The sequence below is a fragment of the Pristiophorus japonicus genome, chromosome 7 (assembly GCF_044704955.1).
Source record: "Pristiophorus japonicus isolate sPriJap1 chromosome 7, sPriJap1.hap1, whole genome shotgun sequence".
Classification (NCBI taxonomy): domain Eukaryota; kingdom Metazoa; phylum Chordata; class Chondrichthyes; family Pristiophoridae; genus Pristiophorus; species Pristiophorus japonicus.
The window spans coordinates 60,583,398-60,606,096 of NC_091983.1; the positions used below are offsets into that span (position 1 = coordinate 60,583,398).

Below are 22,699 nucleotides of genomic sequence, written 5' to 3' on the forward strand. Positions count from 1 at the left end.
CAAAGGTCTTCAGAAGGCTGTGGAGGGAGGTGGCGCAGCATGCCTCTGCTGCGACAAGGTGGCCAGAACAGCGACACAATGTCGCAAGGAGTTCAACGACTTCACTAGAGTCATCAGGGAGAGTACACTTTCCATTCACCTTGCAATGTGTTCATGTGAGCCTCACTGTCATACACAATATAAAGGCTTTGCAGTGCCCACCCCTTCTCTGTGTGCATCAGGCCATGCTTCTCGATGCTGGAGACACCCTAAAAGCTCTCCATCGCCTCACCAGACATACCCCGCCCATCCAAGCTTCTTTCACCTTCTAGCTCCCGACTCAACCCGAGGACACCTACCAACACCTATTAACTCTTCATATGCGGTCACAGGTCTTCAGCCTCATACTTACTCAAAGTTCTTTGTCCCCAAATCCCACGCGTTGACACAGCCACTGTGCGCTGCCACGCAGACGGAGATGCACACCTCGGGACACTAGTATTGAGTCACTTACTGCAGGCACATGTGGCACACGAGCAGCTTCTTGTGCCACTGACAACTTCTTGTTTTGGTCATTGCAGGCCAAACTCCGCCCACAACAGGCGAGAGCAACAGCAGACGTGAGGGGGGAAGCCTGACCTGCAGGACCTTACAGATGTGGAGGAGGAAGTGTCCGGAGGGCAAGTCGGCCCAGGAGTCCTGCTCAGAGACAGGCAGATGAAGACCTGGATTTGGAGGCTATGTGCAGGGAGTCCATGCAGATGCACCGTTAGCTTATGGGTGCATTGGAGAGCGTGCTGCAGCGCGTGGCCGCCTCAAGTATTGCCCATGCCTCTCCACAATCCAATGAGCCCATCCTTGCCCAGCTAAACCAAGAAGTGAGCTCAACGAGTGGGGTCCCAGAGGTGATGGCATGTGCCATGGTTGACATAGCAGTAGTCATGACATCACAGGCGGAAGCTATACAAGGTCTTCGTGATGTCATGCAGTCACTGGTTGTTGGCATGCACTCAGACTGCTGCGTTTCAAGGTCAGTGCGCTCTGATGCAGTCTCAGAGTGATGTCATGCAAGCAGTGATTGCTGCCACCCTCTCGGTCATCCCCACAGTCCGACAGGGAACAGGCGGTGCCGCAGCAGGCCAGCAACATGTGCTCGCACATATTGCTCCTGATGTTCTGGCTCTGTCCCAGAGGAGTGGCAGTGGATCGCTGGAAATGGAAGGTGCTGTCCTTCCTCAGGATGACAGCATTCCTGCTCCCACCACTGTCATTCCAACTTTGCTCCTCAGACTGCTGCTGATCATTGAGGCGGAGTCGTCAGCAGCTGGACCTTCCAGGCCCACAGTGTCCTGTCTCCCTCAATCAGCAGCTAGGTTGCGCGATCATTATTAGCTGCATCCCTCAGCTTCCTTCATTTAAGCAAACTGATGCCTTATGAGCCGCTGCCGAGTGGCCCTTGCGCCATCACCATTGACACGCTGCCCCCTCCGTGACTGCTGCTGATCTTTGTCGTCTTGCTGGACATTTGGTGCCTCGCCAGACTCCTGTTCCGCCTCCTTCGGGGGGGGGGGGGAAGGAGACGGCATGGCTCCCATTGTAACGTTCCTCCGGTTCTGTAGTGGGGTTTGCCGGGGAGGAGGGGGCAGGGTCATTAGCCAGGCTGTATCCTTTGCCCCCGGGCAGCCAGCCTTGGCTGAAACAATCGTGGCACATTGCTCTTTCGCATGATAAACGCATCATGTGCCCGTCCAGGATAGCGAGCATTGACTGCGAGGATGCGCTGCATGTCATCATCATCATAGACGGTCCTTCGAACGAGAATGACTTGCTTCCACATGAGTTCACAGATGTTTCAATGAAGGACCCGACGTTCCAGTCCTGGACTCCAATTGAGGGGGTGGAAGATGCCTGTGTGTGGATTTTTTTTAAACGCGTGATGACCGTTGCACATCAGCCACCACACGGGCTTGACAGAGCTAGGCCTTTATCCAGTGGCAAGTGTTAACCCAGGACGACTGGAGACCTGCTCTGCTGCACGGACCTAGTGCGTACACATATCGCAGTGTGGGCTGGCCCGTGCTGCCCCTGGGCCCTCGGCTCTTCTGGGCCCCGTACCCTCGTCTGTCGCACCTCCGCCACAAACGCTCACCGCTCTTCCGCCATGATCCTTCACCGCTCCTCCGCCACAAAAACACTCGCCGCACCTCTGCCACGATCTCCCGCGGCACCCCCGCACCAAACATTCGCTGAACCTCCATCACGATTACCCATCAAATCTCAACCACGATGCCTCATCCCTTCTCCGCAGCGATCACTCTCAAGTCTGCCATGACCTTCCCGCTCCTCTGCTGTACCTGGGCCCCGCCGATGTTCCTGCCCACGCTCCAAATGGCGACCTGGGGGTCCTGATGACGTCACCCAGTCGCTCACCTCAAAGCCGTTGCACACTTAGAGTGGCTCGTGCTGGAAGCTGCAGTGGCATGCTCCAGCTCTTATATTCTCGACATGTGGTGGTGGCGCAGGTCAGGGTCGCACACCAGCTGCATATTTAGGGAGTGGTATTCCTTTCTGTTTCTGAATACCTCTGCATTCTCAAATGGTGCTCACGAGGCCACGTGCGTGCTGCCAATTACACCGTTAACCCTCGGGAAGCCCGCTATCCTGATAAACCCACATGCGCGCACATTCGGTTTCTCCCTGGTCATCGGGACGTTAATGAAATCCATTCTGCATGTGTAGAGAGCCTGTGACGTCGCGGATGCAGCGATGTGCTGCAAATTGAGAGACGCTGCATGTGTCCCTAGATGCAGCCTGGAAGGAGCCGAGGGCATAGGTGGTGAGTGCTACCATGACCTTCACTGCGAGGGGCAGCTCCGTCCTGGTGCCGACATGAGGCTGCAGGTCTTCCTGCAGGAGATGGCATATCTCTAACTACCTTTTTTCAGAAGCGCAGCCTTCTGACACACTGCTCCCCGAACAGGTCCAGGTATGAGCGTTGCTGCCGGTAAAGGCAGGGGAGAGGACACACCAGCCACCACACAGGCTTGACAGAGCTAGGTGTTGGACCAATGGCAAGGATTAACCAAGACGACTGGAGACCAGCTCTGCTGCACGAACCTAGCGCACATACAATCACTGTGTGGGTTGGCCCGTGCTGCCCCTGGGCCCTCGCCTCTTCTGGGCCGCGAACTCACGCCTCGTTTGGGCTCCGATCGTGTCCCTCTACGAACTCTCGCTGCTCCTGTGCCCCGACATCGCTGCTCCTTCGTCCTGACCTCGCTGCTCCTGCTGTACCTGCCCGCACGCCAATCAGCGACCTGGATTTGGGGGGACGTCAAATCCAGTGGCCCTCTTCACAGTCGTCGCCCTCCTGCAGCAGCATGCGCTGCTCCCTGCAGTGGCATGCTGCTGCACGTTGCTCCCTCTATTGGGCCCTGGCCTGCTGATGGTCTTACAGGCCGGGATCGCTCCAATTTCCGGGTCGGGCCATCACACGTTGCTCCCTCTAATGGACCCGGCCTGCTGATGGAAGGCGCAATCCTAGCCTGCAAGACCATCAGCAGGCTGGGGCCATTCGAGGGAGCAATGTGCGGTGGCCCGGAAATCGGCATAGTCCTGGCCTACAAGGCTATAACAGCAGTGGATTGCAGCTGACAAGTATTTTGTCAAGCATGCATTTGTCGAGGTACAACACTTTCTTTGCCTGCAATTAACCATTTACATTAAATTAGAAGTTGTGTGCCTTATGCATATCTGCAAGATGACAGAAAGCATGGGTCCTTTTGCCTGCGTCAACACAAAGCACATCAATTGCTTAAATTTACCAATCAAAGCAGCATTTTTACAACTGCATGCTGTTTGGTTTAAACTTTTCATTCACTGGAAAGCAATCAACAAAAAATCAGCAACTGTTGAACACAACCAAGAAATTCTAATAAAATGCCCAGACAACAATTTTAATCTCCTTTTCAGCAGCTGTGATAGTTAGCAACCCATCCCAATATATACTCTATAAAATACGATTTATTCACATGACTAACATACTAAATCCTAATTAAATTAATAATTGTACTCAGTTATTAACTTACTCATCCATTCCCACCCACAGATGAATGTACGCATTCTGCAAGTCATGTACCCATACATCAACAGTCTCCACCCGAGGTACACCCTATCCCAATGGCAGCCAGTGCCAAATCCACCCACTGTTCTACTCCACCAGCTAGTCCAGCCCAAATCCCAGTCATGGCACATCCACATACTTATCACTCACAATGCCTGCCGTCTCCAAGGCAGAATTTTTTTTGTTCCTCCTGAATGCCAACCTCTCTCCTGCTCCCCAGCCCATGTTTGACATCTACATCTGTTCTTCTAGTACTGTGTTCCATTGACTAGGCCCAGCCTCTCCTGTCCTGCTTGGACTGTCTGCCACTCCTGTGCCTCAGTTGCTGAGGAAACTTACCTGGGCTGAAAGTCAGTCGTTGGGGAGTCGTGCAATGGGTATTACATTTCAACTCCAACACAAAAAGATCCAGTAGATGGTCAAGTTCTGCTCCAAAAACTCAACAGCAGCTCATCATTTCTGAAGCTAAGAGTTTCATTGAAAGAATGTCATATAATGGCCTAGATTTTCATGTCAAAATAACGGAGAGACTAATGGTGCTGTGTTATTTATGAGCAAATGGTACAGCAACTTTAGGCAACGGCTACATGCATTGTTATCCAAAAGCTGCTGTCAAGAGTTGTGCTGCTCCACGGAATCTCGCTGTTTGGCTCATCATTAAAATGCATTGGATGATGTGAAGTTGCTGTATTTGTGCGGTAGAAATAAACTAAGCTCACCACAGAAAGTTAAGTCTTGTTCATTTCAGTCTAAGTACCCTTTTAACAATGTGATCATTGCTAATTACTGGCAAATAACTTCTCGTACTGAAAATTAACACATGCGTGGAGTCTCATTCCTTCAGGTTTTATTGTTGGAGATTTTTTAAATGTCAAATTGTAATGTTTTTTGTAAAAACTTTTCCTTTCGGTCTCTTTTCTCACCCTCTTAATCTGATCTTTCTTTCCTTCTCTTTCTGTACCTGATGACATTGAATTCACACACTCTAATTTACATTTCCTTCTCACAATTTGACAAGTCTTCAATCGCATTGGTTATGAAGATACACAGTTGCTTGCCCAGCTCACTCAGATCCCAGATACCCAGTTTCCCTTGCTGCAAATTGTCTTGCAAAACATTTAAAAACCTAAATGTGCAAGACAAGTCAAACTAATGGCAGACATTGTTAGATGCCCTGCTACAGCAACATTTGGCCCTCCAATTTCAATTGGGTTTTGTTTTTTGAAAATAAAAAGAGTAGGGTAGGGTAGGACAGCCTGCAGATATTTCTTTTAAAATCTGCTCTATTTCATACATACATTACACACACACACACAAATACACACACACACACACACAAATACACACACACACAAATACACACACACATATAACTGAAAGCCATAATAATGAATTTAAAATTGCACAGATCCTCCATGAATTTCTACTGACCAGCATCAATTCAATAGTAAAATTCCATTATGAAATGCTCCACATGCTAACTGATAGTTAACAATAATAAATAATAATTGGTCTAGTACTTAGTGGTTTTTTGGTCAAGCTAGGATGGTTGAGTTTTGTGTGCTGCCATGCCTAAAAGATGTGTGAATAAAAGTAGCATATTAAAATGCTCAAAATATTGGAAACAAATCAAGTAGCTCATGTGGGAACAAGCATAACGACAGAAATGTAAAGGTATCTTTTAAAAAAAACTGAAGCCTCCAAAAAGTAATGGGGTTTTTAGGATTGCAGGCTTACTTCGGTGACGAACCATTTTGAGCAGTGCGAAAATGCTATAACTGGTCTGAAGAAATAACATTATTTGCATACAAACTAAATCTTTCAGTTATATATTTATCAAGTCTCAGACAAGATTTATTTTGCCAGAGAAAATGCTTAATTATTGATTGACATGAATAATTCTAAAATCTGCATAATTCAGGAGCTCATGTTGCCAATTTCAGGACTACATGCTCATCCCTCATTTATTGCCATAGAATGGTTTATTTGATTACATTAAAGTATTTTAAGAGGTTTATTTGAAACCATCCCCCCACCCCCCAAAAAACCCAGGATAGAAAGACTTGAAGCATTTAACAAATGTCTCTCATTTCTGGTTAATCAAGATCAAATTAAGTTACAATCTTCCATAAATGTAGTATCAGCTCTAACAATCCTGTCACTTCACTTATTTATGTCCTATTTTGTTCCAATCACAATGTTTAAAAAAATACCTTAGTTAGGCTGTGGTTGTAGTTTTGGGTAACTGATAAGGATATAAAAACATTGGCAAAAGGTGCAGTGCAAATTCACTGGGATGTTGAGATATAAGTTACCACTTTTTTCATTAGAACGGAGGAGATTAAGGGGGTGATCGGATAAAGGTCTAAAAGATTATGAAAGCTTAGAAGGAAAGAAATGCTAGTTTGTTGTCACTGATCAGCAAGACATTAACAAGAGGTTACAAATTTAGGACGATCACAAAAAGAATTGAGGTTAGAATTCATGTACACGGGTGGTTCATAAGTGGGATTCCATGCCACAAATTAGTTGAATCAAAGTCCATAAATTCTTTGAAAGGGAATTAGTTGGTTGAAAAGATTAAAGGTCTTGGGGAGCAAACAACAGAGTGGGATTAGACTAGGTGGGTTATGTGGAGAAAAACACTGGTATAAACTTGATGGGCCAAACATCCCGTTTGTGTGCTATACATTTAATGATTCTGTATCAAGAGATTGATCGCAGTCCTGTCTACAATAAATAAAATCTTCAAAATGGATCAAGTGTGAAATCAGATGCTTACATTGTTAAAACTGTAGTAATTGCAGCTGCATTATTGTCCAAATATATGTCTCTTTATTTCAAAGGGAAGGATTTCTACTTGTGAATGAATACTGCTTGATCCATTCAACAATAGACCTTTCCAAGTGAGGATTGTAATGAGCGTGCTATGCAACTGGACGCAAGTTTTCAGCCTTCCTAATTCATGATCATCTGGTAGTTTTACTTTATTTGTTCACAAGCACATCTATGAATATTCCAACCTTATTGAATATTCTAACCTTGTTGTAAATAACATTGTGGAATGAACTCACCTTTTTAAGAGTGAATGTTAACTGCTTACTGCCCACAGTGGTGTCAGATAGATGGAGTGTTCCAGACTTTTCCTCATGTTTCAAGCGATCTTCAAGTGTTGTTCTGTACAATATCAAGCAAAGAGAAAATGGCAAACATAGAAATGTTGTGATTAATACACCTCAATAGGATGTTACAAGTGCCAGAAATATAAAATATGTAGAATGGTTATAATGAAGTTGATCAGCAATATTATATTGGATGGCTATCATAGCCTGCTCTCAGATTCCATTACCCATCCTTTCTGAAAGCAAGGGTCATGCCAAGATAGGATTTCACTGTGTGATTGTCAAGTACCTCAACCGTAGTAGCTATATACAGTCATTTATCATCAGGCTATTCAACTAAGGAAAATAATTCAAATGGCTTACTCGCTGACCGAACAGCCACACATGCATACTCCCAGTGGATATGATTGCATAGTCATTGAGGAATATAATTCATCATTGATTTTTTTTTTCTCCCACAATAAAGCTTTGGGACACTGAAGACACCTGTACTCCTACCAATGGCTGGCTGAAGCCAGCTAATGCAGCACAGACAAGGAATTATTCGGGTCTATTTGTTCAGTACCACATCATACAATGCATCAAAACTGCATACAGCAAGACCCCACAAATAGGAAATGAGATGAAGGACCAGTTTTTGCTGGTGTTAGCTGGGTGAAGAATAGTGACCAGGACAGTGAGAGAAATCCATGTTCTTCTTCAAAAAGTGTCACTGGACCTTTTACATCACTTGAGCAGGCACACAGAGCCTCAGTTTAATGTGCCATCCAAAAGATAACACCTCTGACAAAGGAGATCACCTCCGTATTGCACGGAAATGCCAGCATAGATTATGTGTCCAAGCCCAGAGTGAAAGTTGAACCCACAACTTTTGACTCAAACAAGAATGCTACCAAGTAAGCAAAGCTGACACTTAAATATTGATAAAATATCTTCAAATGCTCTGTTTTCTTTTCAGTTATTGATATCTTCAATTAAAAAGGTAGACAACTTTCCCCAGATGTCCCTCATTCGAGGGCGGGGAGAAAGGTGGAGCAATATGTCTCATAGGAACAAGAGTAGGCCAGTCAGCACCTTGAGCCTGTTCCGTCATTCAATGAGTTCATGGCTGATCTGTATCCCAATTCCGCCTGCCTAAGTTGGCTCCATATGCCTTAATAACCTTGGTTAGAAAAAATAAATCTATCGATCTCAGATTTAAAACTATTAATTGAGCTAGCATCTACTATTTTATGGGAGAGCGCCCCACATTTCTACCACCCTTTGTGTAAAGAAGTGTTTCCTAGCTTTTTTCCTGAATGGTCTGGCTCTGATTTTAAGATGGCCCCCTGTCCTAGACTTCCCCCACCAGCAAAAAGTTTCTCTCCATCTACCACATCAATTACTTTCAAAATCCTAAAAACCGCAATCAAGTCATAACCATCCTATTTTAGTTTATGTAGCCTCTAAACCTAGTTTATATAATCTCTCATTATCTAACCCATGGAGCCCTGATAACATTCTGGCAAATCTCATTCATCTATTACTAGGGAAATTTGTATTATGTACACCATCAGAAAGGTAAAAAGAAACATCAGTTTACTGAAACATAGAAGCCAAACTCACTTGAGCAGCTTTTGTTTTCGGGCAGCATCTTCAAAACTTCTGAACTCTTCTCCAGTTTTGATCTCAAAGAATTTTGGCTTCGAACGAGTTTGCTGATCATGTTCCATCAGTCTCAATTTTTGTTCTTTGCGCAGGAGTTTATGCTGCTTTTGGACCTCTTCAACCCAGCCTCGATCATCATCGGAACTTTCAGAGCTCTCTGCATCACTAGGTTTTCCTTCTAACTCCTCCTCCTTCTACAGATGGTAAAAGCACATTTGTAAGTATAAACATAAATTCTGAAAATATCCAAGATTTTAAAACATTTTTGTATTGCCACCATTATTCTTGTGCTAAAATCATTGGCAACATTGAGGTTAACCAGTTTTTAAACATACAGAATTATACAAAATGAACTACACATTAAAATAAATATTTTCAAATAAAATAATTAACCACCAGTTTAGGGACTATACTTTTTCATATCCATTTGACATATCCCAACTATCAACCTATATTTGAGTACATTACAGTTTAAGAGAAATGTTAAGACAAATCTTCACAACTTTGCTGGTACAGTCTGATCTGTTTACTTCCTTCATGTAAATGACCTCCTCCATTTATCATCCAACCCTATTTAATCCTTTGCTACTAGTTCAACAACTTCTTCAAATCACAATTTCAGTGCAAAAAATCTCCAGGCTACAATCTTATCTTGCAATGGGGCAACAAAAATGTTACTAGTTTCACTTTTAAGAAACTGTTTCCAACCAACAATTGAAACCCAATAATTATGATGGCCCCCCACTTTTATTACCTATCAATGTTCTTGTCCTGTGACCTAAAACTTACATCATACCATCATCTCATCATAGGCAGTCCCTCGTATCAAGGATGACTTGCTTCCACGCCAAAAAGGAATGAGTTCACAGGTGTTTCAATGAAGGGCCTAATATTCCAGATCCCGAACTACATCGTGAAGGGTGGAAGATGCCTGTGTTTGGATTTTTTAACGTATGGTGGCCATTGCACACCAGCCACCACACGGGCTTGACAGAGCTAGGTCTTGGTCCAGTGGCAAGGATTACCCAAGACTAACTGGAGACCAGCTCTGCTGCACAGACCGAGCGCGCACACATATTGCAGTGTGGGCTGGCCTGTGTTGTCCCTGGGCCCTCGCCTCTTCTGGGCCCCAGACTCACGCCTCTCCTGGGCCCCAATCACGTTCTTCTACAAACTCTTGCATCCTTCACCCCTCCTGCTATGCCTGCCCACACTGCAGTCAGCGACCTGGCTTCATAGCCGTCCCCTCCTGCAACAGCACACGATGCTCCCTGCACATCATACATCCGCTCCATGGCTATAACTTAAAAATTGTAACAGCAATCCCCAACTGTCTATGGAGCCCACATCTGTCCAAGACTGGAATCTGTGGAGGCTCTTCCAATTATTTTGCACTGTTGCAGATGATGCAAGGAAAAGCTCATCTCATATCTCTACTCTCTGGCACAGCTTTTATTTTATCTATTCTACTCGGCCAGCATTCCTCTGAACCTTCATAATATGCTGTCTCACACGTTCATCTTCTATTCTACATTCCCATTTCCTGAAATCAGGATTTAATGCACAAATTCCTACTTTAATCATTTTCTAGGACCTCCCAGGCTTTACTTTTGCTTTCTAAAAAAAAAATCAGACACAAGAACATAATAGGAACAGGAGTAAGCCACCAGGCCCCTCGAGTCTGCTCCGTCATTCACTAAGATCACGGCTGATCTGATCATGGGCTCGGCTCCACTTCCCTGCCCGCTCCCCATAACCCTTTACTCCCTTATCGCTCAGAAATCCCCCTTAAATATATTCAATGACCCAGCCTCCACAGCTCTCTGGGGCAGAGAATTCCACAGATTTAACCCCTCAGAGGAAATTCCGCCTCATCTCAGTTTTAAATGCGTGACCCCTTATTCTGAAACTATGCCCCCTAGTGGAAACATCCTCTCTGCATCTACCTTGTCGAGCCCTCTCATTATCTTATATATTTCAATAAGATTACCTCTCATTCTTCTGAATTCCAATGAGTATCAGCCCAACCTACTCAACCTTTCTTCATAAGTCAAACCCTTCATTTCAGGAATCAACCTAGTGTACCTTCATGAACTGCCTCCAATGCAAGTATATCTCTCTTTAAATAGAGACCAAAACTGTACAGATTACTCTAGGTGTGGCCTCACCAATACCCTGTACAGTTGGAGTAGGACTTCTCTGCTTTTATATTCTATCCCTTGCAATAAAGGCCAACATTCCATTTGCCTTCCTGATTACTTGCTGCACCTGCATACTAACTTTTTGTGTTTCATGCACATGGACCCTCATCATTTTGTAATTTTGTGCTATTTAAATAATAATTTGCTTTTATCGTTTTTCTGCCAAAGTGGATAACCTCACACTTTCCCACATTATACTACATCTTCCAAATGTTTGCCCACTCACTGAGCCTGTCTATATCCCTTTGCAGATTTTTTGTGTCCCCTCCTCAACTTGCTTTCCCATCCATCTTTGTATCATCAGCAAACTTGGCTACATTACACTCGGTCTCTTCATCCAAGTCATTAATATAGATTGTAAATAGTTGAGGCCCCAGCACCGATCCGTGTGGCACCCCACTAGTTACTATTTGCCAACCGGAAAATGACACATTTATCCCGACTCTCATAGGAACATAGAAAATAGGTGCAGGAGTAGGCCATTCGGCCCTTCGAGCCTGCACCACCATTCAATAAGATCACGACTGATCATTCACCTCAGTGCCCCTTTCCTGCTTTCTCTCCATACCCTTTGATCCCTTTAGCCATAAGGGCCATATCTAACTCCCTCTTGAATATATCCAATGAACTGGCATCAACAACTCTCTGCGGTAGGGAACTCCACAGGTCAACAACTCTGAGTGAAGAGGTTTCTCTTCATCTCAGTCCTAAATGGCTTACCCCTTATCCTTAGACTATGTCCCCTGGTTCTGGACTTCCCCAACATTGGGAACATTCTTCCTCTATCTAACCTGTCCAGTCATGTCAGAATTTTATATGTTTCTATGAGATCCCCTCTCATCCTTCTAAACTCCAGTGAATACAGGCCGTCGATCCAGTCTCTCCTCATATGTCAGTCCTGCCATCCCTGGAATCAGTCTGGTGAACCTTCGCTGCACTCCCTCAATAGCAAGAACGTCCTTCCTCAGAATAGGAGATCAAAACTGAACACAATATTCCAGGTGAGGCCTCACTAAGGCCCTGTACAACTGCAGTAAGACCTCCCTGCTCCTATACTCAAATCCCCTAGCTATGAAGGCCAACATGCCATTTGCCTTCTTCACCGCCTGCTGTACCTGCATGCCAACTTTCAATGACTGATGTACCATGACACCCAGGTCTCGTTGCACTTCCCCTTTTCCTAATCTGCCACCATTCAGATAATACGCTGTTTCTATTAGTTAGCCAATCCTCTATCCATGCTAACATATTACCCCCAACCCAGTGAACTTTTATTTTGTGCACTAACCTTTTATGTGGCACCTTACTGAATGCCTTCTGGAAATCCAAAACCACCACATCCATTGGTTCCCCTTATCCACCCTGCTCATTACACCCAGCAGATTTGTCAAACATGATTTCCCTTTTATAAAACTATGCTGACTCTGCTTGACTGAATTTTGTTTTTCCAAAGACACCTCTACGTTGTTCAGACCCCTACTTTCAGATTGTAGCTTAGGCTATAAACTACAGAGCAGTTTAATTAACAGATATACACTATGAATATCATACAAAGTATATCTATGTCTCTGTATATCTGGAAGTAAACAGACTCCACACTTGCCAATACTATTAATATTGGACCTGAGATTGTGTCACTTAATCAAAACTTTAAAAGCTTCTTTGCCTTTGCCCTTCTCTTGATGGCCTCAGAAGAACTGGTGAATTGGGTAAATGCTCCCCCAGATATACCCCAGACACCCTTTGAAGTTTGACCAAAAATCAAAAATGTATCTTTCAAAATTAAATAAAGCTGGCAATCATGTATGTACTTAAACAGTGCATCTGCCAACTGGACTGCAAATTCTTCTAGTCTTAGTGAACCAATTAAACCAGAACAAAGCCAGTCGTTGTACATTCGACTATGTTGAACAAGTTTTGCAAACAAAATGTATTTGCATGGGAAGAATGTCCTGTTATTTATTTGGATATGAAAACCCATGGATTTTATCGCAGCAGCTCATGTTAATTTTAGCCGAACTTGCAGTACCCAATATTTGAAGTGACGGGCAGGTTCCTACACATAGATATTAAATACATGTAGGTTTGTGATGATTAGAATAGAGACTGAAACATGACATTTGTCGCTTTCTTCCTACAGTCTTTGGACTTTTAAAAACAATGCTGATTTCACCTGATCACTATTCATCTTCTACTTTACTCTTTCCAAGCCTATGGGACTTTGTTTCTCGGAGAAATGGACCAAGCTTTGTTTTAGCGGATACAGTCGGGCAAATCCTCTATCCTTGTTCTCACCAACAATGCATTTTAAAACTTTTTTAAAAAAGCTGCAGATATTAATCACATATTCTTGTTTATTTCCAATGCTATTAGAGCTTTGTACCTTAAGATGTTGCTACCAGTTTAATAAAGTATTACCTGTTCAGTCTCTCCGTGCTCTTGCAGTTGCTTAAGTTTTTTCTTCCTTTTTTCTGAGGCTTTGGACACAATCGGATTTATGAGCCTGAATTCCTCACTGGCTTCATCCACTTGAAAGTCTGGATTTTCAAACATGATCTTGAACCGCTCATCTCGTAGAATGTTGGGTAAACTCTGACAAAACATAAAAAAGGCTCCAGATTTTTACTTGCTTGTTATTTGCAACGTCATGACAGAGCAAATATTATTTTGGAGTGTAATAGGCCAAATTTGTATGTCTACTTGGCTTAGAAAACACATTTAAATTCCCCATGCTATTTAAACCTTTATTAGTCAGTTTTGAAATGGTGCTCTGGGGGCTGTTCAGATTAACTTACTTCTCCAATGTCCCATTACCTTAATCTAGAGAGATGCCTCAGATGCTGGCCAGATAAGCTTTGCTTCCCACAGATGGTTTAGTTGAAATCAGGAACTCAACATGTGCAAAATCAGAGATGAATCAACATCCCTGCAGCAGTTCAGGAGATCGAGGCCCTGATAAAAGGGCGCGGAGTTTGGGAGGAGGTGCAGCAGTTCGGGAGATCGAGGCCGAAGATAAAACAAAGAAGTAAAAAGAAATCGAAGTGTGATGTCACAGCCAAGTGGGTAAGTGATTGGCTGGTGGATTGGTGAGTATTTAATATTTTTCTTTTTATTTCCTTATCAATAGGTAACCTTTGACATGGTTGCCAAATTAAGTTAATTTAAGGGTTAAGTCATGGCAGGAGAGCCCAGACCCGTGTCATGCTCCTCCTGTGCTATGTGGGAACTCGGGGACGCTTCCAGTGTCCCTGACTACTATGTGGGCAGGAAGTGCATCCAGCTGCAGCTCCTGACAGACTGCATTGCGGCACTGGAGCTGTGCATGGATTCACTCTGGAGCATCTGCAATGCTGAGGATGTCGTGATTAGCACGTTTAGTGAGTTGGTAACACTGAAGGTAAAGGATAGGGAATGGGTGACCATGAGGCAGAGCAGTGGAAGGAAGGTAGTGCAGGGGTCCCCTGCAGTCATCCCCCTCCAAAATAGATACACCATCTTGGGTGCTATTGGGGGGGGATATGACTCATCAGGGGAGGGCAGCAGCAGCCAAGTTCATGGCACCATGGGTGGCTCTGCTGCACAGGAGGGCAGGAAAAAAAAGAGTGGGAGAGCTTTAGTATGGGATTCTATTGTAAGGGTAATAGATAAGACGTTTCTGCGGCCGCAATCGAGACTCCAGGATGGTACGTTGCCTCCCTGCTGCAAGGGTCAAGGATGTCTTGGAGGGGCTGCAGGGCATTTTGGAGGGGGAGGGTGAACAGCCAATTGTCGTGGTGCATATAGGTAAAAAACGGGATGAAGTCCTACAAGACGAATTTGAGGAGCTAGGAATTAAATTAAAAAGCAGGACCTCATAGGTAGTAACCTCAGGAAATAGAAATAGCAGGATAGCCAAGATGATGAGGATAAGGATAGCTTGAGTAGTGGTGCAAGAGAAGGGGATTCAAATTCCTGTGACATTGCAACTGGTTTTGGGGGAAGTGGGACCAGAACAAACCGGATGGTCTGCACCTGGGCAGGACCGGAACCAATGTCCAAGCGGGAGTGTTTGCTAATGCTGTTGGGGAGGGGTTAAACTAATATGGCAAGGGGATGGGAACCTATGCAGGGAGACAGAGGGAAGTAAAATGGGGGCAGAAGCAAAAGATAGAAAGAAGAAAAGTAAAAGTGGAGGGCAGAGAAACCCCAAGGCAAAAATCAAAAAGGGCCACATTACAGCAAAATTCTAAAAGGGACAAAGTGTGTTAAAAAGACAAGCCTAAAGGCTCTGGGCCTCAATGCGAGGAGTATTCATAATAATGTGGATGAATTAACTGCGCAATGAATATATCATCATTGGGACAATGGAGAATTGGCTCCAGGGTGACCAAGGCTGGGAACTCAACATCCAGGAAGGATAGACAGAAAGGAAAAGGAGGTGGGGTAGCATTGCTGGTTAAAAAGAAAATTAACGCAATAGTAAGAAAGGACATTAGCTTGGATAATGTGTAATCTGTATAGGTAGAGCTGTGGAATACCAAAGGGCAGAAAACGCTAGTGGGAGTTGTGTACAGACCACCAAACAGTAGTAGTGAGGTTGGGGACAGCATCAAACAAGAAATTAGGGATGTGTGCAATAAAGGTACAGCAGTTATCATGGGCGACTTTAATCTACATATAGATTGGGCTAACCAAACTGGTAGCAATACGGTGGACGAGGATTTCCTGGAGTGTATTAGGGATGGTTTTCTAGACCAATATGTCGAGGAACCAACTAGAGGGCTGGCCATCCTAAATTGGGTGATGTGTAATGAGAAAGGACTAATTAGCAATCTTGTTGTGCGAGGCCCCTTGGGGAAGAGTGACCATAATATGGTAGAATTCTTCATTAAGACGGAGAGTGACAGTTAATTCAGAGACTAGGGTCCTGAACTTAAGGAAAGGTAACTTCGATGGTATGAGACGTGAATTGGCTAGAATAGACTGGCAAATGATACTTAAAGGGTTGACGGTGGATAGGCAATGGCAAATATTTAAAGATCACATGAATGAACTTCAATAATTGTACATCCCTGTCTGAGTAAAAATAAAATGGGGGAAGATGGCTCAACTGTGGCTAACAAGGGAAATTAGGGATAGTGTTAAATCCAAGGAAGAGGCATATAAATGGGCCAGAAAAAGCAGCAAACCTGAGGATTGGGAGAAATTTAGAATTCAGCAGGAGAGGACAAAGGATTTAATTAGGAGGGGGAAAATAGAGTATGAGAGGAAGCTTGCTGGGAACATTAAAACTGACTGCAAAAGCTTCTATAGATATGATATATGAAGAGAAAAAGATTAGTGAAGACAAATGTAGGTCCCTTGCAGTCAGAATCAGGCGAATTTATAATGGGGAACAAAGAAATGGCAGACCAATTGAACAAATACTTTGCTTCTGTCTTCATGAAGGAAGACACAAATACTAGGGGACCGAGGGTCTAGCGGGGAGGAGGAACTGAAGGAAATCCTTATTAATCAGGAAATTGTGTTAAGGAAATTGATGGGATTGAAGGCTGATAAATCCCCAGGGCCTGATAGTCTGCATCCCAGAGTACTTAAGGAAGTGCCCCTAGAAATAGTGGATGCATTGGTGATAATTTTCCAATAGTCTATCGACTCTGGACTGGAGAGTATCTAATGTAACACCACCTTTTAAAAAAGGAGGGAGAGAAAAAATTGGGAATTATAGACCGGTTAACCTGACATCGGTAGTGGGGAAAATGTTGGAATCAATTATTAAAGATGAAATAGCAGCGCATTTGGAAAGCAGTGACAGGATCAGTCCAAGTCAGCATGGATTTATGAAAGGGAAATCATGTTTGACAAATCATGCAGAATCTTTTGAGGATGTAACTAGTAGAGTGGACAAGGGAGAACCAGTGGACCTGGTGTATTTGGACTTTCAAAATGCCTTTGACAAGGTCCCACACAAGAGATTGGTGTACAAAATTTAAGTACATGGTATTGGGGCTAATGTATTGACGTGGGTAGAGAAGTGGTTGGCAGACAGAAAGCAGAGTGTCTGGATAAACGAGTCCTTTTCAGAATGGCAGGCAGCGCTTAGTGGGGTGCTGCAGGGCTCGGTGCTGGGACCCCAGCTATTTACAATATACATCAATGATTTAGATGAAGAAATTGAATGTAGTATCTCCAAGTTTGCAGATGACACTAAGCTGGGTGGCAGTGTGAGCTGTGAGGAGGATGCTAAAAGGCTGCAGGGTGACTTGTACAGGTTAGGTGAGTGGGCAAATGCATGGCAGATGCAGTATAATGTGGATAAATGTGAGGTTATCCACTTTGGTAGCAAAAACATTAAGGCAGATTACCTGAATGGCAGCAGATTAGGAAAAGGGGTGGTGCAATGAGACCTGGGTATCATGGTACATCATTGAAAGCTGGCATGCAGGTACAGCAGGCGGCGAAGGCGGCATGTTGGCCTTCATAGCTAGGGGATTTGAGTATAGGAGCAGGGAGATCTTACTGCCGTTGTATAGGGCCTTGGTGAGGCCTCACCTGGAATATTGTGTTCAGTTTTGGTCTCCTAATCTGAGGAAGGATGTTCTTGCTATTGAGGGAGTGCAGCGAAGGTTCACCAGACTGATTCCTGGGATGGCAGGACTGACATATGAGGAGAGACTGGATCAACTGGGCCTGTATTCACTGGAGTTTAGAAGAATGAGAGAGGATCTCATAGAAACATAAATTCTGACGTGACTGGACAGGTTAGATGCAGGAAGAATGTTCCCGATGTTGGTGAAGTCCAGAACCAGGGGTCACAGTCTAAGGATAAGGGATAAGCCATTTAGGATCAAGATGAGAAATTTCTTCACTCAGAGAATTGTGAACCTGTGGAATTCTCTACCACAGAGAGTTGTTGATGCCAGTTTGTTAGATATATTCAAGAGGGAGTTAGATATGGCCCTTACGACTAAAGGTATCAAGGGGTATGGAGAGAAAGCAGGAAAGGGGTACTGAGGTGAATGTTCAGCCATAATCTTATTGAATGGTGGTACAGGCTCGAAGGGCCGAATGGCCTACTCCTGCACCTATTTTCTATGTTTCTATCCCATCAATCTATGGTGCATCATGTTAATGCACAATCCAGTTGCCAAAGTTCTGGTATTTTATTTAGAGGATACTGTGCACACAGAAATAGTCTATGGTTTCACACATTCCTTCAAATCCAGCATTCAAAGAAAAACCTGCCCGGTTTAAAAACTCAGGTGTGAATTTAGGAAGTTACTACAGAAATTCAATACTCAACAGGATTAGAGTAAAGTTCAGCTTATAAAGTGTTTTTCATTCTTCCACATACTTTAAGAGCAACCTTGGACTGCTCCTTTGGCTTACTCTTGTGTGGAGAACTTTGGAATGTAGGAAAAAAAAAACTACATATTTATTCAGATTCATTGCAAATCAATTAATTAAATAGTAGATATTACAATATTGTTTCAGATGAACATCCATAACTGCTTATATTTGAAAGTATTATTAAACTTCTACATTAAAAGGATGACTAAGCAGTTAATTATTATCTCTAAAGGAATGTGTGTGTCATGTTCCTTGGCTCAGTTCTTAGCACATTTACTTGAATCAGAGGCCCCACCTAGGATTTGAGCACATAATCTGGGCTGGCACTTCAGTGCCATACTGAGGGAATGTTGTATTGTTGGACTATTGTCTTTTGGATGTGCTGTTAAAGCAAGGCCTCATCTGCCTGTTCAGTTACATGTACAGAAAAATCTGACTGCGGCAACTATTATCAGCCACTGGGAAAGTCGTCGCGAGAGTCCTCCTCAACCGTCCTCCCTGGCTGAGGAGCTCCTCCCGGAGTCACAGTGCCGATTTCGTCCCCTATGGGGCACAATGGACATGGTTTTTACAGCATGACAGCTGCAGGAAAAATGCAGGGAACAGCACCAGCCCTTACAAAGGCTTTTGACACTCAACTGTGAGGGTCTATGGAGCGTCCTCCTCAATTTCGAATGCCCCCAAAAGTTCATCATCATCCTCCGCCTGCTCCACGACGACATGCAGGCCGTGAACCTTACCAATGGATCCAATCGACATCTGGACCGGGGTCAAATAGGGCTGCGTCATTGCCCCAATCCTCTTAGAAACATAGAGATTTACAGCGCAGAAGGAGGCCATTTCAGCCCATCGTGTCTGCGCCGGCCGACAGAGAGCCGCACGGCCCTTGGTCAGCAGCCCTAAACATTACATATAAACCGATGAACAATGACAAAGGCAAAAAAGCACCCAGCCCAACTCAGTCCACTTCACACAACTGCGACACCCCTTATACTGAAACATTCTACACTCCACCCCAACTGGAGCCATGTGATCTCCTGGGAGAGGCAAAAACCCAGGCCAATTTAGGGAGAAAAAAATCTGGGAAAATTCCTGTGACCTATCCAGGCGATCGAAACTAGTCCAGGAGATCACCCTGGCCGTATTCTATTCCCTGCAGTACTTACTATTATATATGCGCCGTCCAACAAAAGGCCATCCAGTCTAATCCCAATTACTAGCTCAAAGTGCAGTAACCTTAAAGTGCAGCAAGGTTACAGACCTAAAGTGCCCATTCAACCATTTCTTAAAAGTGGTGAGGGTTTCTGCATCCACCACTCTTCTAGGCAACGAGTTCCAGATCCCCACAACCCTCTGCGTAAAGAAGCCCCCCCCTCAAATCCTCTAAACCTTCCACCAACCACCTTAAAACTATGCCCCCTCATAATAGACCCCTCCACCAATGGAAATAGGCCCTTACTATCCACTATGTCCAGGCCCCTCAATACTTTGTACAGCTCAATAACATAAGAAATAGGAACAGGAGTAGGCCATACAGCCCCTCGAGCCTGCTCCGCCATTCAGTAAGATCAGGCTGATCTCATCATGGACTCAGCTCTACTTCCCCGCCCGCTCCTCATATCGTTTAAGAAACTGTCTATTTCTGTCTTAAATTTATTCAATGTCCCAGCTTCCACAGCTCTCTGAGGCAGCGAATTCCACAGATTCACAACTCAGAAGAAATTTCTCCTCATCTCTGTTTTAAATGGGCGGCCCCTTAGTCTAAGATCATGCCCTCTTGTTCTACTCTCCCCCATCAGTGGAAACATCCTCTCTGCATCCACCTTGTCAAGCCCCCTCATAATCTTACACGTTTCGATAAGATTACCTCTCATTCTTCTGAATTCCAATGAGTAGAGGCCCACCTACTCAACCTTTCCTCATAAGTCAACCCCCTCATCCCCAGAATCAACATAGTGAACCTTCTCTGAACTGCCTCCAAAGCAAGTATATCCTTTCGTAAATATGGAAACCAAAACTGCACGCAGTATTCCAGGTGTGGCCTCACCAATACCTTATATAGCTGTAGCAAGGCTTCCCTGCTTTTATACTCCATCCCCTTTGCAAAAAAGGCCAAGATACCATTGGCCTTCCTGATCATTTGCTGTACCTGCATACTATCCTTTTGTGTATCATGCACAAGTACCCCCAGGTCCCGCTGTACTGCAGCACTTTGCAATCTTTGTCCATTTAAATAATAACTTGCTCTTTGATTTTTTTCTGCCAAAGTGCATGACTTCACACTTTCCAACATTATACTCCATCTGCCAAATTGTCTCCTCTCAAACTCCTCTGTTCCAATGAGAACAAACCCAGCCTATCCAATCTGTCCTCATAACTAAGATTCTCCATTCCAGGCAGCATCCTAGTTAATCTCCTCTGCACCCTCTCTAGTGCAATTAAGTCCTTCCTGTAATACAGCTACCAGAACTTCTCAAATCTTCCTTGCTGCCATGCTCCACTTCACAGTCAACAAGCTCCCCGCTGGAGTGGAACTAAACTACAGAACCAGTGGGAACCTGTTCAACCGTAGTCGACTCCAGGCCAGGTCCAAGACCACCCCAACGTCTGTTGTCGAGCTACAGTACGCGGATGATGCCTGCGTCTGCACACATACAGAGGCTGAACTCCAAGTCATAGTCAACATATTTACGGAGGCGTACGAAAGCATGGGCCCTACGTTGAACATCCGTAAGACAAAGGTCCTCCACCAGCCTGCCCTTGCTGCATAGCACTTCTCTCTCTTGCTCGCTCTCCCCCCAACCCCCCCGGAGTCATCAAGATCCACGGCGCAGCCCTGGATAACATGGACCATTTCCCATACCATGGGAGCCTCTTAGCGACAACGAGATTCAACAGCTCCTCCAGTGTGCCAGCGCAGCCTTTGGCCGCCTAAGGAAAAAAAAAGTGTTTGACGATGAGGCCCTCAAATCCACCAAGCTCATGGACTACAAGACTGTAGTAATACCCGCTCGCCTGGCTCAGAGACATGGACCATGGGACACCTCAAGTCACTGGAGAAATACCACCAACGATGTCTCCGCAAGATCCTACAAATCCTGTGGGAGGACAGATGCGCCAACGTTGGCCTCCTCGACCAGGCCAACATCCCCAGCATTGAAGCACTGACCACACTTGATCAGCTCCGCTGGCCACATCATTCGCATGTCAGATACGAGGCTCCCAAAGCAAGCGCTCTACTCGGAACTTCTTCGAAGCAAGCGAGCCAAAAAGGTAGGCAGAGGACACCCTCAAAGCCTCCTGATAAAGTGCAACATCCCCACCGACACCTGGGAGTCCCTAGCCAAAGACCACCCTAAGTGGGAGAAGTGTATCCGGGAGGGCGCTGAGCACCTCGAGTCTCACTGCCGAGAGGATGCAGAAATCAAGTGCAGGCAGCGGAAAGAGCGGGTGGCAAATCAATCCCACCCCTTTCCCTCAACGACTATCTGTCCCACCTGTGAGAGACTGTGGTTCTTGTATTGGACTGTTCAGCCACCTAAGGTCTCATTTTTAGAGTGGAAGCAAGTCTTCCACGGTTCCAAGGGACTGCCTATGATGATGACAGAAAAGTCCAATTGCACTATTCAAAGGAGAACAGGGAGTTCTCCCTATGCCCTAGAAACATAGAAAAAAGGTGCAAGAGTAGGCCATTCAGCCCTTCGAGTCTGCACCACCATTCAAAATGATTATGGTTGATCATGCAGCTTCAGTACCCCATTCCTGCTTTCTCCCCATACCCCTTGATCCTTTTAGCCGCAAGGGCCACATCTAACTCCCTTTTGAATATATCTAACGAACTGGCCTCAACAACACTGCGGTAGAGAATTCCACAGGTTAACAACTTTGAGTGAAGAAGTTTCTCCTCATCTCAGTTCTAAATGGCTTACCCCTTATCCTTAGACTGTGACCCCTGGTTCTGGTTTTCCCCAACATCGGGAACATTCTTCCTGCATCTAACCTGTCTAATCCCGTCAGAATTTTATATGTTTGCTCAAACAACATTAACAAAAAGATATTCATTAGTAATTAATTTTACTGTGCATAAATTAGCTGAACACTGAGCTACCTAACAATAGTGACTACGCTTAATTGGTTCTGAAGCGATTTGGGATGCCCTGAGGACGTGACAAGGTGCAATATAAATGCAAATTTGTTCTTTCTCGCTGAAGACTCGTATCTTCCACTGTAAACTAGCTATTTTTATTACAATGGAAAATCTGTTCATAATGCCCATGTACCTTGGACTGGTTTCAAAA

General features: G+C 44.6%; 1 protein-coding gene across 2 annotated transcripts in view; it reads right to left on the minus strand.

The window, feature by feature from the left end:
- Positions 1 to 22,699, minus strand: part of nol10 (nucleolar protein 10) — a 102,146-nt gene that overhangs the window by 13,257 nt on the left and 66,190 nt on the right. For both annotated transcript variants that reach the window (XM_070884985.1, XM_070884986.1), the window contains exons 18-20: positions 13,491 to 13,664; positions 8,830 to 9,065; positions 7,177 to 7,279 (exon numbers count right to left, since the gene is read on the minus strand). In XM_070884985.1, coding sequence (XP_070741086.1) covers positions 7,177 to 7,279; positions 8,830 to 9,065; positions 13,491 to 13,664 — 513 coding nt within the window. The remainder of the gene's footprint in view (positions 1 to 7,176; positions 7,280 to 8,829; positions 9,066 to 13,490; positions 13,665 to 22,699) is intronic.